The sequence below is a fragment of the Lissotriton helveticus genome, chromosome 5_1, assembly GCF_964261635.1.
Source record: "Lissotriton helveticus chromosome 5_1, aLisHel1.1, whole genome shotgun sequence".
Taxonomy (NCBI): Eukaryota; Metazoa; Chordata; class Amphibia; order Caudata; family Salamandridae; genus Lissotriton; species Lissotriton helveticus.
The window spans coordinates 1,909,999,402-1,910,021,277 of NC_136065.1; the positions used below are offsets into that span (position 1 = coordinate 1,909,999,402).

Below are 21,876 nucleotides of genomic sequence, written 5' to 3' on the forward strand. Positions count from 1 at the left end.
AAATGCACTGAGTGTGCCAGGGCTGGTGATTCTGAGATCTGTGTCGGTGGCAATGTACTACTTTGGATCAATGATTTTTTAGATAGCCTCACACAGACGTTAATGGTGGGTTAGTTTAAGTCCAGCTCCATCCTCATCAATAAAGGGGTACCTCAGGGCTCATCATTGAGCCCGATGTTGTTTAACATCTACATATTCCCCTTGCCTAGATTGTTAAATCATGTGGTTTTGATGTCATATAATACGCAGATGACACCCAGCTGATCGTCTTGTTTGATCAGGATTCTGATGGCGTAAAGGACCGATTCATGGACTGTATGAGAAGGATTGTGGCATGGATGACGGTGAACTATCGTCAACTATACAGCGAAAAACTCAAGTTTTGCTATTTGGCAAAGCCCAGGACCCCTGTTCTCCTGTCTAGTGGCCTTCAAAACTTGGGAGGCTTCCTCCCCCAGGCTTGCCATGAAAAATCTAGGCGTTAAATTAGACTAGGCACTATTCACGAAGGATCATATCTCCACTATCTGCGGGCCTACTTTGCAACCATGCAGCTTCTGAGGAAAGTCTTCCCAAGGTGACCATCTTCTACTAGAAAGACTTGGGTCCAGTCCCTAGACAAAAGCTGCCTCAATGATGGCAACACTTTGCTTATGGCCGCCAATGATACCTTATTGGCCACAGTCCAGGTGGTGCAAAACCCTGCTGCATGCCTGGTCTGTAATCACCCGGCAGTCTCTCCCTCTGTGCCCACTCTGAGAACCTTACACTGGCTCCCAGTAAGAGGGCGCACCATTTTAAAGATTTGCTGCCTCACCCATAAAGCTCTGATGGGTGGAGCCCCCTCTTAAATAAAGGACATACAATCTACAGCATTACTGTCCTCCAGGAATGCTTCCTTCAAGCGACAAGGGCCTTCTGACCGTTCTCCACATTCACACTTCCAGATTTGGTTGGTGAGCTTTATTCTTTATTGCCCCATTGTAGTGGCAGCTCCTAAACGGAGTGCTGTGGGGCTGGGCAGGGGATGGGCAGGGTGGGGGTTGTAAACTCCGGCATACATAAATAAAACGAATTACAATGCGCGCTGCAACGCTGATTGGCGTTGAAGTGCGCGCAATGTAATTGGTTTTATTTATTTATATATTTACTCAACTCTGTTTGGCCGTATGCTGGAGTTTACTACCTCCCACCCTGCCCCGCCTCACCACCCCGCAGCACTGGCTTGGAATCAACTTCCGTTTCATCTCCACTGCTGGTCTGGCTTTGCCTGGTTTAAAAAAAATCTTGAAACATGACCTTTTTAGGCTATTGACTTGTTTCAGTGTTGGCATAGAGCCGAAATATATCTTCGGTATGTGTCGTTGGGCTATATCAAGTGGAAATGTCATAAAAGTGAAACTGCAAGAAGTGAAAACTATAGTAAGTTTTCAGATTTCTTGAAGTCGTGGAAACTTTCTGTCCTAGCTGCTGCCTTCTTACATCTGCGTGGATCTCACATCCACGCAGACTGGTACTCATAGTCAGAGAATGTGGATGCAGGTGACTGTCAGGCATCCTCAGAAAAATGTTTGCTATCCTCAGATTGACAATGTGTATTTATTCTCAAGGCAAACATGCTAACAGCACTCATACTGGCAGAGAAACAGTGAATGAAAATGCCCATCTCTTCTCATATTTACAAGGAGGGAGATTAAAGAGAGAGCTTATCATGCCAGACTGTGATTTTCCTGGGGTATTCCATTATTCCTCATGGCTGTGCAACATGAAGATGATGATTAAATTCAGTAGGGGGTGAGGCGTGGCAGGGTGGAAGCAGGCCACATTGCTTCGCTCACTGCTAAAGGAGCAACTCATTTTAAATTACACCTTTCGTGACAGTGATCATTTAAAAAAAAAAAACACTCACAACCTTGCTTGTTGTGGAGTATTCTGTAGGCAGTAAAAATACAAATAAAACAGTGATGGATCCAAAGTTGGCAAAAGCAACTGGGCTGGTGATGCCAATAAAAGTATTGCAAGACGGTCCAACCCTTGAGACGAGTATAAATAAGGACGCCTGTGAGTAGGTACACTTGTGCTCAACTTTAAGATCTTGTCGTACCAAGTGACTGGAGAGCTACTGCCGTCAGAATGAGCCATTTGTATGGGTCAAGTTCTCAGAAGGGAAAGGGGAGCACAGGCGGCAGTTCATCTTATCGGATGTCCTCTGGCTCTTCCGGTGGTGGAGGCTATGGTGGTAGTTTGAGTGGTGGGCATCGGATGACCTCCGTCTCTTCCGGTGGTGGGGGCTATGGTGGTAGTTTGAGTGGTGGGCATCGGATGTCCTCCGTCTCTTCCGGTGGTGGAGGCTATGGTGGTAGTGTGAGTGGTGGGCACGGAGGAGGGAAAATGAGTGCTGGCTTTGGTAGTGCTGGCGGGTATGGTGGAAGCTATGGTGGTGGCTCCAGCAGTGGTTTCGGCAGTAATTCAAGTGCTGGTTGGAGCCATAGCTTTGGTGGTGGATCTGGTGGTGGCTACGGAAGCAGCTTTCTTGGTTCCTCCAGTGGTGGTGGCTTCGGGGGTGGCATGGGCTGGTCTGGTGACAGTGAAGGTGGCCTTCTCAATACCAGTGAGAAGTTGACCATGCAGAACCTGAACGACCGCCTGGCATCCTACATGCACAAAGTGAGCTCCCTGGAGCAAGCCAACCTTGACTTGGAAGAAAGGATAAAACAGTGGTACCTAACACATGGCCCACGCCCGGCAGAGAACTACAGTGAATATTATGATATCATTCAAGATCTCCAGAAGAAGGTAAGACCGCCCTCCACTCTTTACAGCGCTGTCCTTTGTGGCCATGGCATGTGGTAGAAGCATCTCCCTACTCAGGGCTACGTCATTTAATGGACACTGTTACCCTTATTCTTGCCATACTGACAGCTACAGCTGAGTAAGAATGCTCGCTACTAGCAAGATCACCTGTCTGATCTAATTTGTGCTCTGACTTTTTAACATTCGTCTCAAAACGTGTGTATTGCAAGCGCTTCGGAGGATCTATGTTTGCTCACTGCATGAAGCGCTTAGAATTAGCTTTTTAGATCAGGTATTGTTTTTACGATTTCTTATTTGCACAATTCCTTTCAAAGCCAGTTTCATTTCTTGATTCAATTTCGTTTGATTGTATTGTTCCCACATTCTTACTGTTTTAGTGCTTCCAACACAGTGCAGCATGGATGAGTGTGGGCTGAAGCTACGGGATGCATCTTGGGAAGTAGTGATGTCAGAATGAAAGCGTTGCTTTCAGTCTCAAGGAAAGCTACTGCATGTCACTTTTGTTAAAAAAACATACCTGCCCCCCACTATCTCCCCCCATACAAATATTCTGCTCTAACCACACACATCCCTTTGAACATTTCCGTACAGAGTAAAACAAACATTTGCAAAAAGGTTCTTCCTACTATTTCGTTGTTTCTTGTTTTACGTGCTTACCATAGGCCTAGCATGAAGTAGTGTGGCTCACTGGTTAGAGGCGGCAGACCCGAGAGCAGAGGACGGCCCGGGACCAGGGTTCGATTCCCGGCGCGGCAGGTTTCTGGACCAGGGTCAGCGGACTCGATAATTCTCTCGCCTCGGTGCCCACTCTGATCAGCGTTCACACTTGGCAACTCTGGGCATTAGCTTGCCTCATCTTCACTAACGGCCCCACCAGACCGCCGGGGATGCCTGGTCTCACCCTGGAGATACCCATTAAGGGACCATCTCTCAGGGAAGCCAGGAAGGGTTTCGCAGCGGTCGAAGCGCCTTGGGACCCTACGGGTAAGTAGTGCGCTATATAAATGCCTATACATTTACATTTACATTCATACAGGAAGGCGATATTTTTAGATCCGGAGCTTTCAGATAGCTTTGTGTGTTCTGATGTCATCTAATCCAATGTATTATGAGTTCCAGTCCTGGGGGGGGAGGCAACAGAACATGGCAGCCGCCACAGAACCTGTCTTCGTTGCAGAAGGCTTTCCTTCCTCACCATTTTAAAAACAAAATAGTGACTAATGCTGTGCCCTTTTGCTTGACGTCCTGAGTGATATTAGAATCAGCACATCGAGAACCTGAAGGGAACTGGAGTTCTCTCCATGTGAATATGAAAGCTCTATAGCTGTCTGCCACAGGCGTATTTCAGTATGAAAACTCCACAACTACCTCCATGGAATTGTGCTCTAATGTGCAACATTTGAATATAAACAAATCTATAGTCCACTACATGTACGTGTCCGTCCCCACGGAAACTCAGAGGTTCTTTCCATGTAAGGGTGCAGCAGTATGAAAACTCCACAGCTCTCTATAGAGAAGTGGGTGCCAGTATCGAAACTCAACTGTTCAATCCATTTAAGTGTTTCCACATGTAAACTCCATAGCTCTCTTTACATAAGTCTATTTCAATATGAATTATTCACAGTTCTCTCAGTGTACATTTGGGTCAATATGAACACTCCATAGCTCTCTATATAAAGTATGAACACTCAATTGTTCATACAATGTCAGTGTGTTTACATGGAAGCTCCATAGCTCTCTTCATATAAGTGTATTTCAGTATGAAAACTTTATAGTTCTGCCCATGTTAAATGTGGGCCAATAAGAAAACTCCATAGATCTGTCAATACAAGTGGATGTTAATCTGAATATTCCTTCGCTCCCTACTCTTACGTGTATGTTAGTCTGCCACTCCTTCGCGCTCTCTGTATGTGTATGTCAATACAAGTTCTCCAAAGATCTCTAGATATAAGTGAATGTCAGTATGGAAACTCCCTGGCTCTCTGATATTTGTGGTGTGTGCCAAGATGAAAATGCCATAGTTCTCTCTATGTAAGTGTGCGGCAACATGAAAACTCCATAGTTCTCTCTATGTAAGTGTGCGGCAACATGAAAACTCCATAGTCTTGCCCAAGTGATGGTTAACATGAAGACTTGATGGCTTTCTTCATGGGAGTGTACATCAATTACAAAACTCCATAGGCCTCTTCAAGCAAGTGTATACCAATATGAAGACCCCAGAGTTCTATGAACATAAGTGTATGTCAAAAAGAAACCTCCCTAGCCCCGTGAATGTGTATGTCAATAGGATGTTTCCATAGCTCTCTACAAGTGTGTTGGTAATACAATTCCATTGCCCTCCCAATGTGATTTTATGCCAATAGGAATACTCCAGGGCTCTCTACACACGTGTATGTCAATATAAGACCTCCCTAATTCACCTAATACGCCTTTATCAATAGGATACCTCCATAGGTCACTCCAACTAATTGTATATCGCTATGAAAACTCCATATACATACGCTGAAGTTCTCCCCATGTAAGAATATTTAAATATAAAAATATGGGCACGCTCTACCTACAACCATAGGTCAAAATACAAATGTTGCTCTGTCGCAGTGTACATGTATGTCGCAGTGTACATGTATGTGAGTGCAGTTGTAATCTGTTGAGGCTGTGGATGAGTGGTCTACTGCCAGGGGACCTTTTCAAGTAGATGGTGGTAGGGTGTGTGTGTGGTGTGTGTGTGTGTGTGTGTGTGTGTGCGTGTGCGTGCATGTGTGTGTGTGTGTGTGTGTGTGTGTGGCAGTGGCCGGTAAAAATAGTCCTGTAATCTGCCCCCTCCTGAGAGAGAAGGGCTCTACATCGCCAGAGCCCTCCTTGCATCCCATTGGCTGATCTCTTATGTAATGCTCATCATGTCATTGTTTCTCAACCAATCTACGGACTTGGTTGGCTCGAGCCCTCACTATCTGGATTAAGTCAGACCTCAGTGCTGTGCTGTTCGTCATTTCCTGTGCCCTCTTTCTCTTAGATCCTCGCAGCCGTTTCCGAGAACGCTGGGATTGTCCTGCAGATGGACAATGCCAGGCTGGCAGCAGATGACTTCAAGCTGAAGTGAGTCCACGCTACAATCCCTTCCTACAAGTGTGAATCTTTCATCTGATCTACTCTGTACAGCTCCATTTCCTCATTTCATACCTAATTTTCTATATCTGTCTCAGTTTCTTATCTTTGCTTGTGCTGCCACTCTTTCCCCTGTTTTCTAATTCTTCCATTGTCGCCTTCTCTTTTTTTCCTTTTCTCTTCCTTCCTATCCTTCCTTTGAATCCTTTCCATAATCCGTCATTTTACATATTTCTTCCATGGCTTCCGACTCCATCCCCCCTTCTTTACACCCCTATTTTATTCCGCGACTCCTTTCCTAATGTTTTCTTTTTCCATTTCTTACTTAGTTTCTTTTTCTCTCCTTACTTCTCCTTTCTTGGTACTCTCCTTTACTCACTCCCTTTCTATCTTCTCTGTGTACTCCATCTTTCTTTGTTCTGCCCTCCTCTCTTATTTTCTCTCTATAATACCTTTCTTCATTCCATTCTGTTTTCTTACTTTCTTCCACCTAAGTCTTCATGCCTTCCTATTTTTTTTTTAATTTTTCCTTTTGCCCACTCAGGTCGTTTCCTTCATGTCAAACTTTCTTTCCCTTTATCTTTCTCATTTCTTCCAATACCTTCCTGTCCACGCTCCTGTTTTTCCTCCTTTACTAAAATATCTTTCTTCCTTATTTTCACCGCTTCCCTGATACTTTTATATTCATTCTTTCTTACTCAATGCATCTTTCTTCCTCACATTTTTCCTCCTGCCAGTCCTCGCTTGCCTCTTCCAATATCTTTCTTTTTTTCTTTCTACCTTTCCCGATATTCCTTCCTGCTCTTCCCTCTCCTTCTGTTCCACTGTCTGTATTACTGCTCCTACTTGTCACTCACGTAGATGCTTAAAGTCCACCTCTCTTCTCTGCTGCAGGTATGAGAATGAGTTTGCCATTTGGCAGAACGTTGAGGGGGACCTCAATGGCTTGCGCATAGTCCTGGATGACCTCACTCTGTCCAGGTCTGACTATGAGATTCAGCTGGAGTCCCTCACGGAAGAACTCGCTGCCCTCAAGAAGAACCACGAAGAGGTAAGAGAGACCCCTCCACTCAGGCCACCAATCGCCTACATCCGAAGACATCAAACAAGGTCTTGCCAGGAATATGTAGCCCATCATCACCCAAGATACTCAGACTCAGCTATAAATGATCGATCTTTCCTTCCAAACTGCCAACACTTACCCGCTGTACACTTCTGCACTCTGCACTTGCCCAGTACATGTATCATACCAGAGGCGTAGCAAGGACATCACGGTCCTTAATGAAAACATGGAAAATTACATCTCTGACCAATGTGTGGGTAGCAAAATAAAACAATAATAAATAGCTCCTTGGACTATCCAGACCTGGGCCCTGGTTCCACTGCACCTTCTGCAAGATGTATACCTACTTCCTAGTATCTACCTGACACGACTTTGCCCTGCACATCCACTTCCACAGTCTCTATACCTTCCAGTGATTTTAACACGAAACGCTTACCACTACGTTCAATCGCTCACAACCTCCCCATAACCCATACTCTCCCCACATACCATTCTAACAACACTATCTCTACAATGCACTATAACATTTTAGGCTGACCATTCACTCACCCACTTTTGGCTGACCCAAATCACCCTTACCCTGCCATCTCTCCATCGGCACCCCACTCAGTACCTATCAGGGTTCCCCTACATTAGAGGTGTTGCTGTAAGTCAGAAAAAGCAAAATCCATGCCAGTAATCAGGTTCAGCATCGTCTATGAAACAATATTCCATTAAAAATAATGGTGAGTAAAAACTTTCCTGAAATTGGCCTACATGGATACATGTTGGACACCCCAGCCCTAGATTGCCTATCGTTTGGGCAATATTACACTTCAAGGTGACCCCATTTCTGCACTGTTTATCAATCATTAAATGCTTCTTCAATGTTGTAGTAAGCTTGGCACATCTCTAAAAAGTGACGAAATGAAACTACCTATGCCTTCCTTTCTCTGCAGGAGGTGAACCAACTGAGAGGGCAACTGAACAATACGGTCAACGTGGAAGTGAACGCAGCACCAGGAATCGACCTCCAGAAGTCCCTGGATGAAATGAGACGCAATTATGAGACCATCATGGAAACAAACAAGAAAGACCTTGAGACCTCGTTCCAGACACAGGTAAACCAGCTTGGCAAGGAGGCTGTACTTGGAGAAATCAGGAACATGGGCAAGGAGTCTAAATCCAAGACAAGGAGTCTAGATATGGAGCTTTCAGGAATATGGGCACAGGACCTAGACAATGAGAATTCAGGAACATTGTCAAGGAGCCTAGAGAGAAGAACTGAGGAACATAGACAAGCAGCACTGGTGCTCAATGGTTAGATATTTAGGAATGCAGAGAAAGAGTCTAGCTAAAGCTAAGGAGAATTCAGTGTAGTGTCGCCCTGCCTGACCTCCTGTATGGGACAGGACAGGCGGCAGGAAAAGGAAGTGAGTCATAGGGAGGAGTTTAGCCTGTGAGCCAGTGTGAGGCTGGCAGGGAATAAAGCAAGACGTATACTTCTTACCTCTGCCTCGGTGTGTTAATTTGCGAGGAGCGCTAGCGCTGCGACAATGGCGACGAGGGTGGGATGGTTCTAAACCCCACAAGCAGCTCGCTCAGCCACCCAACGTGGCCGACCACCGAACCCTGCGGCAGAGAGAAAACCCGCCGAAGGCCAAGAAACACTCGACTGCAGCCGGTGAGAAGTGCTCGCCGATACAGCCCTGGGAGGAGAGGCGCGAAGAATCCAGAGCGCGGGTGCTCGGAAAACACCCCAGACACCCGACTGCCGCACTCGGAGGTAGGCGCGTATGCCAGAGCGCGACCCCCACGTGCCAGAAGTGAGCAGCCGAGCGTGGAGCGCTGGAGAGCAGCACCCGATTCCAGGCGCGAGCAAGGAGAGAAGAACCAGAACGGGACACAGCGTGAGGAGCGCCGGTGAGTTCAAACCCGACCGCTCCCTTCACGCGTGCTGTCTGCCGGGTCCTGGGACAGAGACACGAGGTCTACTGTCCCGCGCGGCGGCCATTTTGAAGTCAGGCGCCGCCTCCTAACAGACCCACACGCTCTCTCTGGCGGCCATCTTAAGGTCAGGCGCCTTTTACAAAAGACATTACCAGTCCACAGAGGCACCTGAGGAACAACGTTACTCAATAAGAGAGTATGATATAATACATGAACACTGCGTGCAACTCATAAGCACCGGACAAACGCTTCCACAGAGCGCAGATGTCCAATCCGGGCCCTGACAGCTCATCAGACACTGCCACCACAGCATCGAGTGCATCAAGCACGGCAAGCTCAGGAAGCCCTGCTCCCAGCACAGGAAGCTCAGCTCCCAGCACCAGAGGCCCTGCTCCCACTGCACCGGCAATGGCGAACAACCCGGTGGGTGCCTCCTTCATGCGCCAACCTCAGCCTCTACTGCTGACGCCAGGTAACACCATGGGCCCATCGTGGAAAACATGGAGTGAAGACTTTGAGGACTACATGGTCGGATCCCTAGTACAAGACGATAAGCAAAAACTTGTGGCTCTGAGGAATCTGATTGGTCCGGACATTGCACAAATCATCAAAGAGCTACCCAATGCTGCAACAGCCACCTATGATGAAACCAAAGCTGCGCTTGACAGGCGTTTCCTCCACAAACGCAACGTGGACTATGAGCGACACACGTTCAACCTCGCCACGCAGGAGAAAGACGAATGTATGAGTGATTTCATTATGCGCATACGGAGACTCGCACGATACTGCGACTTTGATAATTTTAAAACGGAAGATGCCCTGAGGCTTCGCATCATCGACGGCTGCTCGTCTGAAGCCCTGCGCCGGAGGCTCCTAAAGAAACCATACACATTAGAGGAAATCGAGGAACTAACAAGAATCAATGACCAGGCCGAGGACTACGCGAAGCGAATGGGGACGCAGAAATCATCGGATCACAAGGACCACGCTTTACGCATTCACGCACACCGGTCCTCCAAGTCTGTCAAGCCCACTTCCAAGTCCTACAGGTCTCAACCGTCACGTCGAAGCTCACGACATGCAAGACCCTCAAAAGCGTCGCCCACCTGTTATAGGTGCGGTCAGGACTACCCACACTCAGGACAGTGCCCAGCCATCGGGCAACGATGCCACCGCTGTGGAAGAGACAATCACTTCGAGGTCGCATGCCAAGCCAAGCAACCTAGTCACCGGTCATCGACCAAGGGGCATGAGTCACGCCATCATGCCCGAGCCATAAAAGACAAGGGACACAGGTCCTCTAGCTCATCCGATTCCAGTGTCCAGTCAGCATACTCACAACAGTCAAGGGGTCGTTCCGGAAGCAGCCATCGCTCTAGACGCCATGTGACGGACTCCTATCGGTCCCGCAGAAACACATCCAGTGAGTCACCATCGCGCACCCTCACGTCACAAGACAGTGATGAATACATATGCAGGGTAACTACACCGGAACGTGATGAGTACATATGCATGGTCGCTGACCCAGATCGTCTGAAGCGATATCCAAAGCTCGACATCCTGATAGGCGACCATCCAGCTAAATTTGTCCTGGACTCTGGAGCATCTTTAAATTACATCTGTGCGCTAGAACACCAATCCATGAAACACAAGCCTAAACTGGAACCTGCTGCTGTCCGTGTCTTCACGTGGATGTCACGCAAACCACTGCCTTGTCTAGGCCGTTTCCGTACCACTCTCACGTTCAAAGACCGGACAATCGATGCCTACATTCACGTAGTGGAGGGACCAGATCTAGCGGATTGTCTCCTCAGTCTCCCCACAGCAGAAAGACTCAAACTCGTGGAACTCCTCTACATGACGGAGGACACTCCCGACATCGTTGCCAAATTTCCCAACTTATTCAAAGGGCTCGGGAAACTCAATCATTTCAAAGTAAAGCTCCACATCAATGAGAACGTGACACCGATCGCCCAACACCATAGGAAGGTGCCATTCCATCTGCAAAAGGCCGTTGATGATGAGCTCCAAGATCTCCTTCGCACAGACATCATAGAACGTACGACGGGTTCCACTCCGTGGGTATCGCCAGTTGTAGTAGTTCCGAAACGAGGAGAAGACAACAAGGTCAGGCTGTGCGTTGACATGCGCGCGCCCAACACTGCCATCGAGCGGGAACGCCATCCTGGGCCACATATCAGTGACATGATTACCAAGCTGAATGGTGCCACAGTATTCTCCAAGCTCGACCTTAATAAAGGCTATCACCAGCTGGAGCTCCATGACAAGTCGAGGTATATCACAACTTTCACCACTCACCAAGGCTTGTTTCGTTACAAACGCCTGAACTTTGGCATATCTTCGGCTGCCGAGATTTTCCAGGAAGCCATCAGACGTGTCATCCAAGGCATCCCAAATGCCTTCAACTACAGTGACGACCTGCTGGTGTTTGGGAAGGACAGAACAGAACACGACACGGCCCTGGACAGGGTCTGCCATGCACTGATGTCGGCAAATCTCACACTTAACGCGAGCAAGTGTGAATTCCACAAAGACACCTTAAAATTCTACGGACACATTTTCTCAAAGGAGGGCATGAGACCAGACCCTGAGAAAGTGGCAGCCCTGGCTGACACTCAGAAACCCCGTGATGTCACTGACCTCCGCTCGTTCCTTGGCATGGCAAGCTACTGCGCGAGGTACATCCGCGACTACGCCACGATCAGCTACCCCCTGTGAGAACTCACTCGCCAAGGTCAGCCTTTCGACTGGACGGAGGCGTGTCAACATGCATTCTCTGTCATCAAACATGCCGTGGGGTCTGCCATCAATCTGGCGTACTTCGACACGAAAAAGAAAACTGAAATCACTGTGGATGCCAGTCCTGTGGGCCTGGGTGCCATCTTGGCCCAATACCGAGAAGACTCAGACCAGCGTCACATCATCGCCTACGCTAGTCGCAGTCTGACAGATACAGAAAAAGCATATTCCCAGCCGGAGAAGGAAAGCCTGGCCGTGGTGTGGGCCTGCGAACACTTCCACCTCTTCGTGTATGGCAAACATTTCACGATCATCACGGACCATCAGGCACTCATTACCATCTTTGGCAACCCCAATGCGAAAATGCCACCACGCATTGAGCGGTGGGGCCTACGCCTCCAAGACTACGTCTTCTCCATCATCCATAAACCTGGGAAAGCTGAAAACCCAGCTGATTTCATGTCACGACACCCACTGGCCGGTGCCAGTTCTGCGCTCTCTGTAGCTGACGAATATCTTCACTTTGTTGTTGACGCTGCGTGTCCTCCCACAGTTCCCCTCGAAGCCATCCAGGAGGCGTCTGCACTCGACCCCCTTGTCCAAGCAGTGATGGCCCGAATTCGCTCCAACTCCTGGAGGGACACGAAGCAGTCTTCCCCCGAGTCTGCTCAACTCCGACAGGACCTGAACGCATTCCAACGAGTGCGCGAAGAACTCTCCATCAGTGACAATGGTCTCCTTTTGAGAGGGGGGAGGATTATAATTCCTCTCAAACTACGCCAAGGAGTTATCAACCTGGCACATGAAGGACACAGAGGCATTAATGCAACTAAGAAAGCCCTGAGAGAACGTGTTTGGTTCCCCACCCTTGACCACATGGTTGAGACAACTCTGAAGGACTGTGTCACGTGCCAAGTAGTCAGTAAGGAAGAACCACCGGCACCATTACAAATGTCAGAACTACCAGACGGAGTATGGCAACAGATAGCGGTCGACTTCTTTGGCCCACTACAATCAGGACAGTACATCATTGTTGCCATGGATGAATACTCCCGCTTCCCTTTTGCACAATTGATATCATCAACTCGAGCAACGACAGTAATCCCAGTGCTTGATGAGATATTCGCAGCCTGGGGCATCCCACTGCGAGTAAAAACAGACAATGGACCTCCTTTCAACGGTCATGATTTCACGAACTTTGCGACCCACCTCAACTTCAAGCACCAGAAAATTACTCCGCTATGGCCACAGGCCAATGGCATGGTGGAGCGTTTTATGGGGACACTGAAAAGAGCAATCCAGCAGGCAGAACTGACCCACCGAGACGTCCAGCAGACACTAAATGAAGTACTGAGAGCTTATCGGAATACGCCGCACAACACCACAGCCCAGTGCCCAGCAACTGTAATGCTAGGAAGGACACCCAGGACAAGACTGCCCATGGTAAATGACGGTCTACAACAACGGACAGTCACCGTTGATCACAACACCCTTGTGGACATTGATCACACCCGGAAACATCAAATGAAAACATATGCTGATCAACGTAGACATGCCAAAGACTCCAACATACAAGAAGGAGACTGGGTAATAGTGCGAAGTGATCAGCGATCCAAAGCAGATAGTCGATACCTCGACATTCCCATGCAGGTCACCAAGAAGAAAGGGACCATGGTCACAGCCAAAGCTGACCACAAACAAGTAACAAGAAACATCTCGCACTTCAGGAAATATAACCGACGTGGCGGCCATGATGCCACGCCAAGCCCGTTCTCATGTGACTCGTCCAACCAGAGTGACAACAGTGACCCAAACCATCACAGCCCCATGCGGATGGTGGAAACTACACATCAACACAGCCCTCACAGTCACGGTCCTGTGACAAGACACAGAGAACGACCGCAACGTTTAATCAGGAAGCCTCGACGTTTGGTCGAAGAGATATAGACGAAGTTAGACTCTGCAAAACAGGGGAGATGTAGTGTCGCCCTGCCTGACCTCCTGTATGGGACAGGACAGGCGGCAGGAAAAGGAAGTGAGTCATAGGGAGGAGTTTAGCCTGTGAGCCAGTGTGAGGCTGGCAGGGAATAAAGCAAGACGTATACTTCTTACCTCTGCCTCGGTGTGTTAATTTGCGAGGAGCGCTAGCGCTGCGACATTCAGGAACATGTGTAGGGAATCCAGGCAGCAAGAACACAGGAATCAATTCAAGAAGTCTAGACTGCGAGAACTCAGGAACATAATCATGGAATCTGGACCTGTGTCTTTAAAGAGAGGAGAATAGGATTCTAAACATGGGCAATTCAGGAATGCAGTTAAGAAGTCAAGGGAGGGAGAACTCAGGAACAAAACATTGGAATCTGGGACTGGGCTTTTTAAGAGTGTAGAGTATGAGTTTAGACAGGTAATTCAGGAACATACTCAGCACTGTGGATTCACAGCGTTCTCAGACACCGATACAGATACTCAGACAACCAATCAGTCACCCATATAGCCTAGGTAAAGTCTAAATTAGCATAATTCAAGAGAAGGGATCTAGAAAACGCAAATTCAGGAAAGCAGATATTGATTCGAGATAAGGAGAATGGAGGAATATAGGAAAGGGCCTGGATGCATGCATTTTATAGAACATAGAAAAGGAGTCTAGAAAAGGAGAATTTAGGAACATGGGCATGGAATCTACACTCCTTCTAGACTCCTGGAATTCAGGAATGCAGGCAAGAAATCAAGGGAGGGAGAACTCAAGAACGTAACATTGAAATCTAGAACTGGGGTTTTAATTAAGTAGAATATAGGTTTAGACAGGTAATTCAGGAATATGTTCGGCACTCTGGAATCACAGAATTCTGTGATGTAGGTAGCGTCTAAATAAGCATAATTCAAGAGTGTGGGCAAGGAATCTAAGCAACACTAATTCAGGAATGCAGCTATTGATTCGAGACTAACAGAACCGAGGAACATATGCAAGTGCCTGGACCAAGGCCATGTCATGGAACATAGAAATGGAGTCTAGAAAAGGGGAATTCAGGAATATGGACATGGAATCTAGACCCATTCATGACTCCTAGTGTTCAGGAATGCAGGCAAGTAGTCTAAACATGGAGAACTCAGGAACATAGTCAAGTTTTCAAAGCGGTCAGGCACATTAGCAAGGAGCATAGACACAGTAAATAAGGGACACTGGCAATGAGTGTAGACAAGGACAACTCGAGAATTTGAGCGAGGAAACCAGCCATCACAAATTCAGGAAAAATGGATAGACCCCCAGCATTCAGGAACGACCAGCCTTGGAGAATTTAAGAGCATGGGCAAAGAGTTAAACCAAAAGAAAATAGAAAACATAACATGCAATCCAATATTTTTTTAGCATCGCGTGCACTTGCTATACACATGGGGCATTTACTAGCAGTTAGTCTGCGGGAGCCAAGGCTGCTTATCCATCTTGTTCAGCGCCCTCGGAAACCATAGGCCACCTGCTCTTTGAATGCCCAGTGTATGCGGTGCCCCGGAGAATATGGCTTCGCCCAATGTGCAGGTTGATGGGCACTGACAGGGGGTCGGTAGCAGTTAGAATTATTCGTTCCTGCACTGATATGACAGTTTATATAGCTGTGGCAAAATTCTTGGGCTGGGCCTGGACCATTAGAAGTAGAATGTCAAATGATTAACATGTATTCGTGCTGCCAAACTGTAATTTTAATTCAATGTGCGATAATGAAATGGATATATAACGTTTATTGTAATGTACATACAAATTTTTACTTTTAACTTTGTTATATGTTTTAAATATATATTTATTTGTACCGTCTGCTTTTATGACAATCGTCGAATAAAGCTTGTCTGACTTGACTTGGCTATACACCCTCATCAAGACATACAAACATCTCTATTTTGCATGCTACTTATCTACAATGTTTTACTTGTTTGTAGACAATCCTAAACCTCTACATCATCTGACAGAGATACACCACATGTGGGAATCTGATTTGCTCAAGTTCACACATGTGGCCAAGAGTGCAAGCAGGGACTTGAACTCTAGTTCTTTTGGTGCCATGTCTGATCAGGAAACCACTAGACCACACACTTCTTCATTCTACTCTATCCTTTTTCTGAACTGTTTGTAAAGTATCTGTAGAAAGCTGGCACAATAAAGGAGAGTACTTAGCTCGCTCAGGCTGCTAAGAAATATGACCATGTAAAGGCATTATGTAATGTGATTTTGTGTTTCAGTCCCAGGAGGTGTCCCACCAGGTCACCACCACCTCCAAAGAGCTGCAGTCCTACCAGACGGAGATCATCGAGATAAGACGCACGGTGCAGGGTCTACAAATCGACCTTGAAGCCCAGCTCAGCATGGTGAGTGAGACCGCTCTGCAGGCAGATGCAACATGGCCGCCATCTTGAGCACGAGGCCGAAAGATTTATATCCTCCCGCCTAATTTCTGGCACATTGAAAATAAAAGAGGACCTTTACTTTGCATCAATCAGGGTTCTCAAAACCGGTCCTGGATGGCCGGATCCACGCCAGATTTTTACAATAACTACATGTATCTAAATGGGGATATACAAAAAATCTGGCATGGATTCGGCCCTCCAGGACCGGTTTGGAGGTGAAGTGAAGCAATATTAAAACTCCCAGAACGGTAACATGATCCGTCTGGGTGCACCATGGAGACGCACGACCAAATTGTTATTCTTCTATCCCTTCTTCTCCACAGAGAGCGGCATTAGAGTCTTCCTTGGCAGAATCCGAGGGGCGCTACTGCGGTCAGCTGGCCCAGCTGCAGGCCTCCATCGGCAAGGTGGAGGAGGAGCTGTCCGAGCTGCGCGGCGAGATGGAGCGCCAGAGCAACGAGTACAAGATCCTGCTGGACATCAAGGCCCGCTTGGAGCAGGAGATCGCCACCTACCGCCGCCTGCTGGACGACGGAAACGCACAGTAAGTCCCCACTTGGACATTTACTGCCAGGGAAGGGTCTAACTGGGAGCTGCCAACCACTGCGGTCAGGCGAGCAGAGGACAGAACAGAGCTATGTCCAAACCAGTATCGTGCAGATCAATGGCACGATGGCTCAGCGGGTTAAACGTTTAGTTAAGTAGCCACTAACACCAGCATTTAGCACACTTGGAAGTTGCACAGTTAGACACTAAAAGAAATAAAGCACAGAGAGAGAGATGAAGTAATTTGCAGAGGATAACACAGTTTGTACTTTGGGGAAGCCAGGTTAAGCTTCCAGGATTCCTGACTCTAGAATCAATAATTTAGCCACTAAACCACATCTTTCAGGCAAAGAAAACATGCTAGGAGTACTGCAACACAACTGATATTCGTTAGAGGTGCTACATGTTGGTCACAGGTCATGTGCAGTACTCTCAAGGAAACAGATGGAGATCTTCTTTATTCTTCCCTCGACTCATACTAACTTTTCGTTTCTGATGGCGCCACTAATAATACTTATGTAGCGCTTGATACCACCGTTTGTGTTGTTTCAAAGCACTATAAAAAGCAGATGCTTATATTTCTCTGACGTAATGGTACTAAAGAAATTACGCCTGAAAGGGTTAAAAGATGAATCAGCAGTGTTGGAAATGTAACTCGATGGGGAACTCGTCACAACAGATGTCAGCAGAGAGCACGTTAATTACAAACATTTGGAATGAAGGGGTATATTATCAAGGACCGGTGTTAAAATTATCGCCGTTTTATCGGCAGGAAACTGCCGATAAAACGGCGATAATGGGTTTGATAATACGCCCTTGTTAATTCCCATAGAATCTCATGTTCTTGTGTTAACATGGACTTCTATGGGAATTAACAAGGGCGTATTATCAAGCCCATTATCGCCGTTTTATTGGCAGTCTCCTGCCGATAAAACGGCGATAAAATTAACACCGGTCCTTGTTAATATGCCCCGTATTTCCGTTAACCAGTATTTACATTTCAAGAAAACATTACTAGAACAAAGGTCACCCCAGGTGCGGTGATACTGGAGTTGTATTCGTGTTCGATCAGTTTGTACTGAGATATGCATGCCACCTGGTTAGTTGTCACAGGGCTAGGGCACCCTGAGCTCTTTGCCACATCCTCGGCACTTGTTGGAGGCCCTGCGTTCACATTGCATAATCTGTTTACAAAAAAGCAGGCCTGGCCTGTTTTTTATCGTGAGGCAGCTGATGTGGCAACACCACTAGGTGGCGCCAAGCACTGTGCTTCCCATTTCCCCAGAGATCTGTTTCCTTAATCATGAGTTGCCTTCGGACGGGAAACAAGAGCAGGGCAATATGTCTGGCCCTCGGTCTCCCAAAAGCTTCTGACATGGCTGCATGCCACTACAGAAGTACTTTTGGAAAGGCGCTCTGCAATCAATGAGAGCTTTACTCTGGGTGAATGAATCTCCTCACCCAAGATGGCTACTGCGGTGTGCATCTTAGATAAGGGCTAGTCACAAACAAGAAGGGCGCCTTTTAGACTAACCATCAATTTCAAATCATAATTGCAAAATACATGACTCCACAATGCTCCTTGAATGTGATTGAAATGTGAAACCAAATCATGGTTTAAGGGGGCTGACCCAAACATATGATTGGTTGAAGGAAGCTAACTCAAACTAGCCATTGGTTGATGGGAGTCCATTTTCTATGGGTGTTGATAACATGATCTCTTACAGACCTGTAGCAGAAGGCCATAAAAAGGGTTAAGTGAACTACTCTCAAAGGGACTGATTGCGATTTCTAGGGTAGTCTTAGGGGAGCAGGTTTGAGACTGTCAATGACATTCCAAGGCAAGGAACATGCACCAACATATTCCAGCAAACATTAACAAGGCTGTGCAAAGCATCCAACATGTGCAGCACAAAAGCGCTTCAACACCTTATCAGGGGTAGAAAGCGCTGTATAAATGCACTTACAATACAAAACAATTGAGACAGACTGTGATGTAATATGTAGGCGAGACAACAACTCTGCAGCATTTAGTTCAAGAAGACATAGGGGTCACCTCAGTGGCCGTCTTAGTTTTCATTTTATCTTTGCTTGTTTTCTTTTACTTCTGTTTACTTCATTGCTATTCTTGTCTGTGTTCGCAGCATTCAAGATGGGGGTCAGCAGGGGAGTTCCAGCTCGTCCTACTTCTCGTCCTCGTCGTCCTCCACTGCTCAGGGGGGCAGAATAGGTAAGAGCTGGTCTTCACTCAGTGGGGGAGGGCCTGGCCACTCGGGCTCAAGGACTGAGCTGACAGCCCAGAATGTTTAAGGGGCAAACCCAAGAACTACAAAAGCCCAATCGCTGGTTCTGTTAAAGTTTGTAGTAGATTTTTTTGCATACAAAATATCCAAATTCACTCACAAATTTTGGAATCCCAAATGATACAATTAGTATCTGTTTAAATTTATCACAGCAAATGATGTACAATACAGTGAAAGATTCACAAATGCAGCCGACTTTGCACAACGCCATAAAAACAACAACACTTGCTCACCAAGCAGATTAAAAAGATGGTGATAAACTAAAGAATTAGAAAATATTAAGACTGGTGTAATTTATTCTGAACATGCCCCCAGGTTTTTTGGCTATGAAAAGAAAACGTGCCTGAGAATTAAAAACCTGAATAGGAATTTTACCTGTTGCCAACAACAGAGACCGTCCTTGAGAGACGTAAAGCCCAATGTGTAAATCAGGTTTAGTGACACCTGGTGCCCTTGAGAAGCTGTTAGACCTCTGGCAGGGACAGTCAGATGCCAAGTGAGCCTGACATGCTACCGAGGCTGCTGTCCACCCTTCCAGCTTAGCTGAGGCGCAGACCTTTTGGGAACATGATTGCTGGTTGTCCAACATTGTGGGATAACCCTGAACTGAAGGATCACAGAGCACACCTTGACAGGTGAGACTTAAACAGGTGTGATATATATCTCAAACACTTTCCTTTCTTTTTCTACAGCCTCCCACGGTCCCCAGGACTCCCACAGCTCCCACAGGTCCCAGGGGTCCTACGGATCAGAGAGCGGCTCTTCCCGGGATGTCTCCGGGGGCACCACCACCCGGGACAGCTCCTCCCGGGACAGCTCCTCCTGGGACAGCTCCTCCCGGGACAACGCCTCCAGAGACCAGCATCCAACCGCTCAGACAAGGAAATAAGATGTCTATCGAGACCCCCCATCGGCCTGGACTTCAGTACCTGCGATTGATAAGAACTAAGAGAACACAGTGGTGTGTGGGCTAATAAGCTCCAGGTGAGCCGGAGTGTGCATCCGTTCCTGGGTTTTTTCATACACGTTGTTCCAATGTATTCTGGACCATGTAGTCCTATTTGTCTAGATACAAGCAGGATGATCCTGGCTCAGGGTGCACTGGAATGGAAATCTAATAACTAGGATTGATGAGAGCGTTTGCTAACTTGGGGTTACTGTCACTGTCCAGTTTCTAAAGGCCTCATTGTATTTTCGTCTAACTTGCTTTCTTTTCCTGCTAAAATTGCTCTTGTATGAAGCAATGATTGAAAAAAGATTTGAACGTGGGGATATGCTCTTATAACATGGTGCCGGGCTGTACATTCAGTGATTTTCACTCATGCCTCATGTTGGGTAGTGTTGAAAGGGCCTTACATCTACCACTCAGTGACCAACTAGAACACAATGGCTGCTCTCAAGAAATGCTGAGACACGCACACTCTTAGCACACAGTCAATGCTTGCGGAACAGACATACACACCTAGCTGGGGAGTTTTACCATAGAGTGGGACCCACCTGACTGACTGATCTCTGTCTTACACCACTCTCATCACCACATATTATGACTATCAGATGTATCCTTCGGGCCCCTTTGCCTGACCCCCCCCTCTCACCGGCATAATGTTTATGTAAAGGAGCATTTTAATTCTTATCTATGTGACTTTATTGTTTCTTGGTTTATGAAGGACATTTTCTCTGCTACAGTTTTCCAAATAAATTTTGATGTAGACCTCTTGCAAGCAAACATGTGTTTCTCCTCTTATTTAGACTTCTCCAGCTACTTATGTGCAAATAGATGGATGTGATTCTCCCTTGGTGGAAAATGGTCTTTTCTACTTATCTACTTATATCGTAACAGCATTAATATAAGGGCATTTAAGCTTTTCCATATTGGTGAAAGGACTGCAATCGACTGTATAGTCGGGGCATTGTTGCAAAAGTGTCTGCGTGAAAGAGTAATTGGATAGGTGCATGGTGGTATGTTTCTGAAGCATGGTTGAGACAGAATGCTCTATGTAGATCAGTACATTCGGATCTGATGGTTAGAGCGAGGGGCGGGCACTGTGCACTTGTCAAGACAGACAGGAGAAAACTAGCCCCATCCTTACCTTTGGCAGGTAGTCCCTTGAAACTACATCCAACACATGGTCCTCATCCCACAGAGGGATTGGCAGGTTCTAGTGACCACCATTCCATGGGGGAGGCACCTTCAGAACTTGCTCCTATATTTACTCGCATGCATTTGTATTCTGACCGAAAGCCTATTTAACAGCACTTCTTGTGTCTACTAGAACTTAGACCCTACAAGCGGCTCACTGACCAATAAGATCCACCCGTGAGTCTGAAATTTGATTAAAGAAGCACACCCACATAGCATTTACATAAATGTCCAAAAGTAGAAGAAACACTTTGAGGCACATTATCAAGAATGGTGTTAAAATGATCGCCGGTTTAGCGGCAGAATACTGCTGCTAAAGCGGCGGTAATGGGCTTATAATATGCCCTGGAGAATTCCACTAGAAGACTTCTATTGGAATTCTCCAGGGCATATTATCAAGCCCATTACCGACGCTTTAGCAGCAGTTTTCTGCCGCTAAACCGGAGATCATTTTTAACGCCGTTCTTGATAATATGCTCCTATATTTTTTAATCTTTGAGGACATTGGCAGCTAATCGGTCAACGAGAAATCCATAAACTAAAGGGTCCCAATTCTTTCAAAGTGTGGAGTTTACCTCTGGTGTCCTGGTACAGAGCAGTCCATGGCTGACTTAAGGAGGTGATGTGGACTAGAAACTCAGCAATGCATGGCAATACCACCCAATAAATCAATATCTAGTCTGTGCCTAGATATTGATGATGCCACGCATACTCGCGTTGGGGCAGTGTGCTTTAGACAGTTGGATGAGTCACCAGGGAATGAAGAGCCTCTGGACCTCTCGGAAGGCCTGTTCCTGGGGGTACTGCCACAATGGTGGCTG

The 21,876-nt window shown here is 46.9% G+C and overlaps 1 protein-coding gene across 1 annotated transcript; it reads left to right on the forward strand.

Moving 5' to 3' along the window:
• Positions 1-2,086: 2,086 nt before the first annotated feature.
• Positions 2,087-20,180, forward strand: LOC144755989 (keratin, type I cytoskeletal 19-like). The gene is made up of 8 exons (XM_078645460.1): positions 2,087-2,796; positions 5,828-5,910; positions 6,814-6,970; positions 7,921-8,082; positions 15,902-16,027; positions 16,390-16,610; positions 18,757-18,842; positions 19,608-20,180. Exons 1-8 carry the CDS (start codon positions 2,134-2,136, stop codon positions 19,802-19,804), a joined length of 1,695 nt encoding a protein of 564 aa, XP_078501586.1. The 5' UTR covers positions 2,087-2,133; the 3' UTR covers positions 19,805-20,180.
• Positions 20,181-21,876: the final 1,696 nt, after the last annotated feature.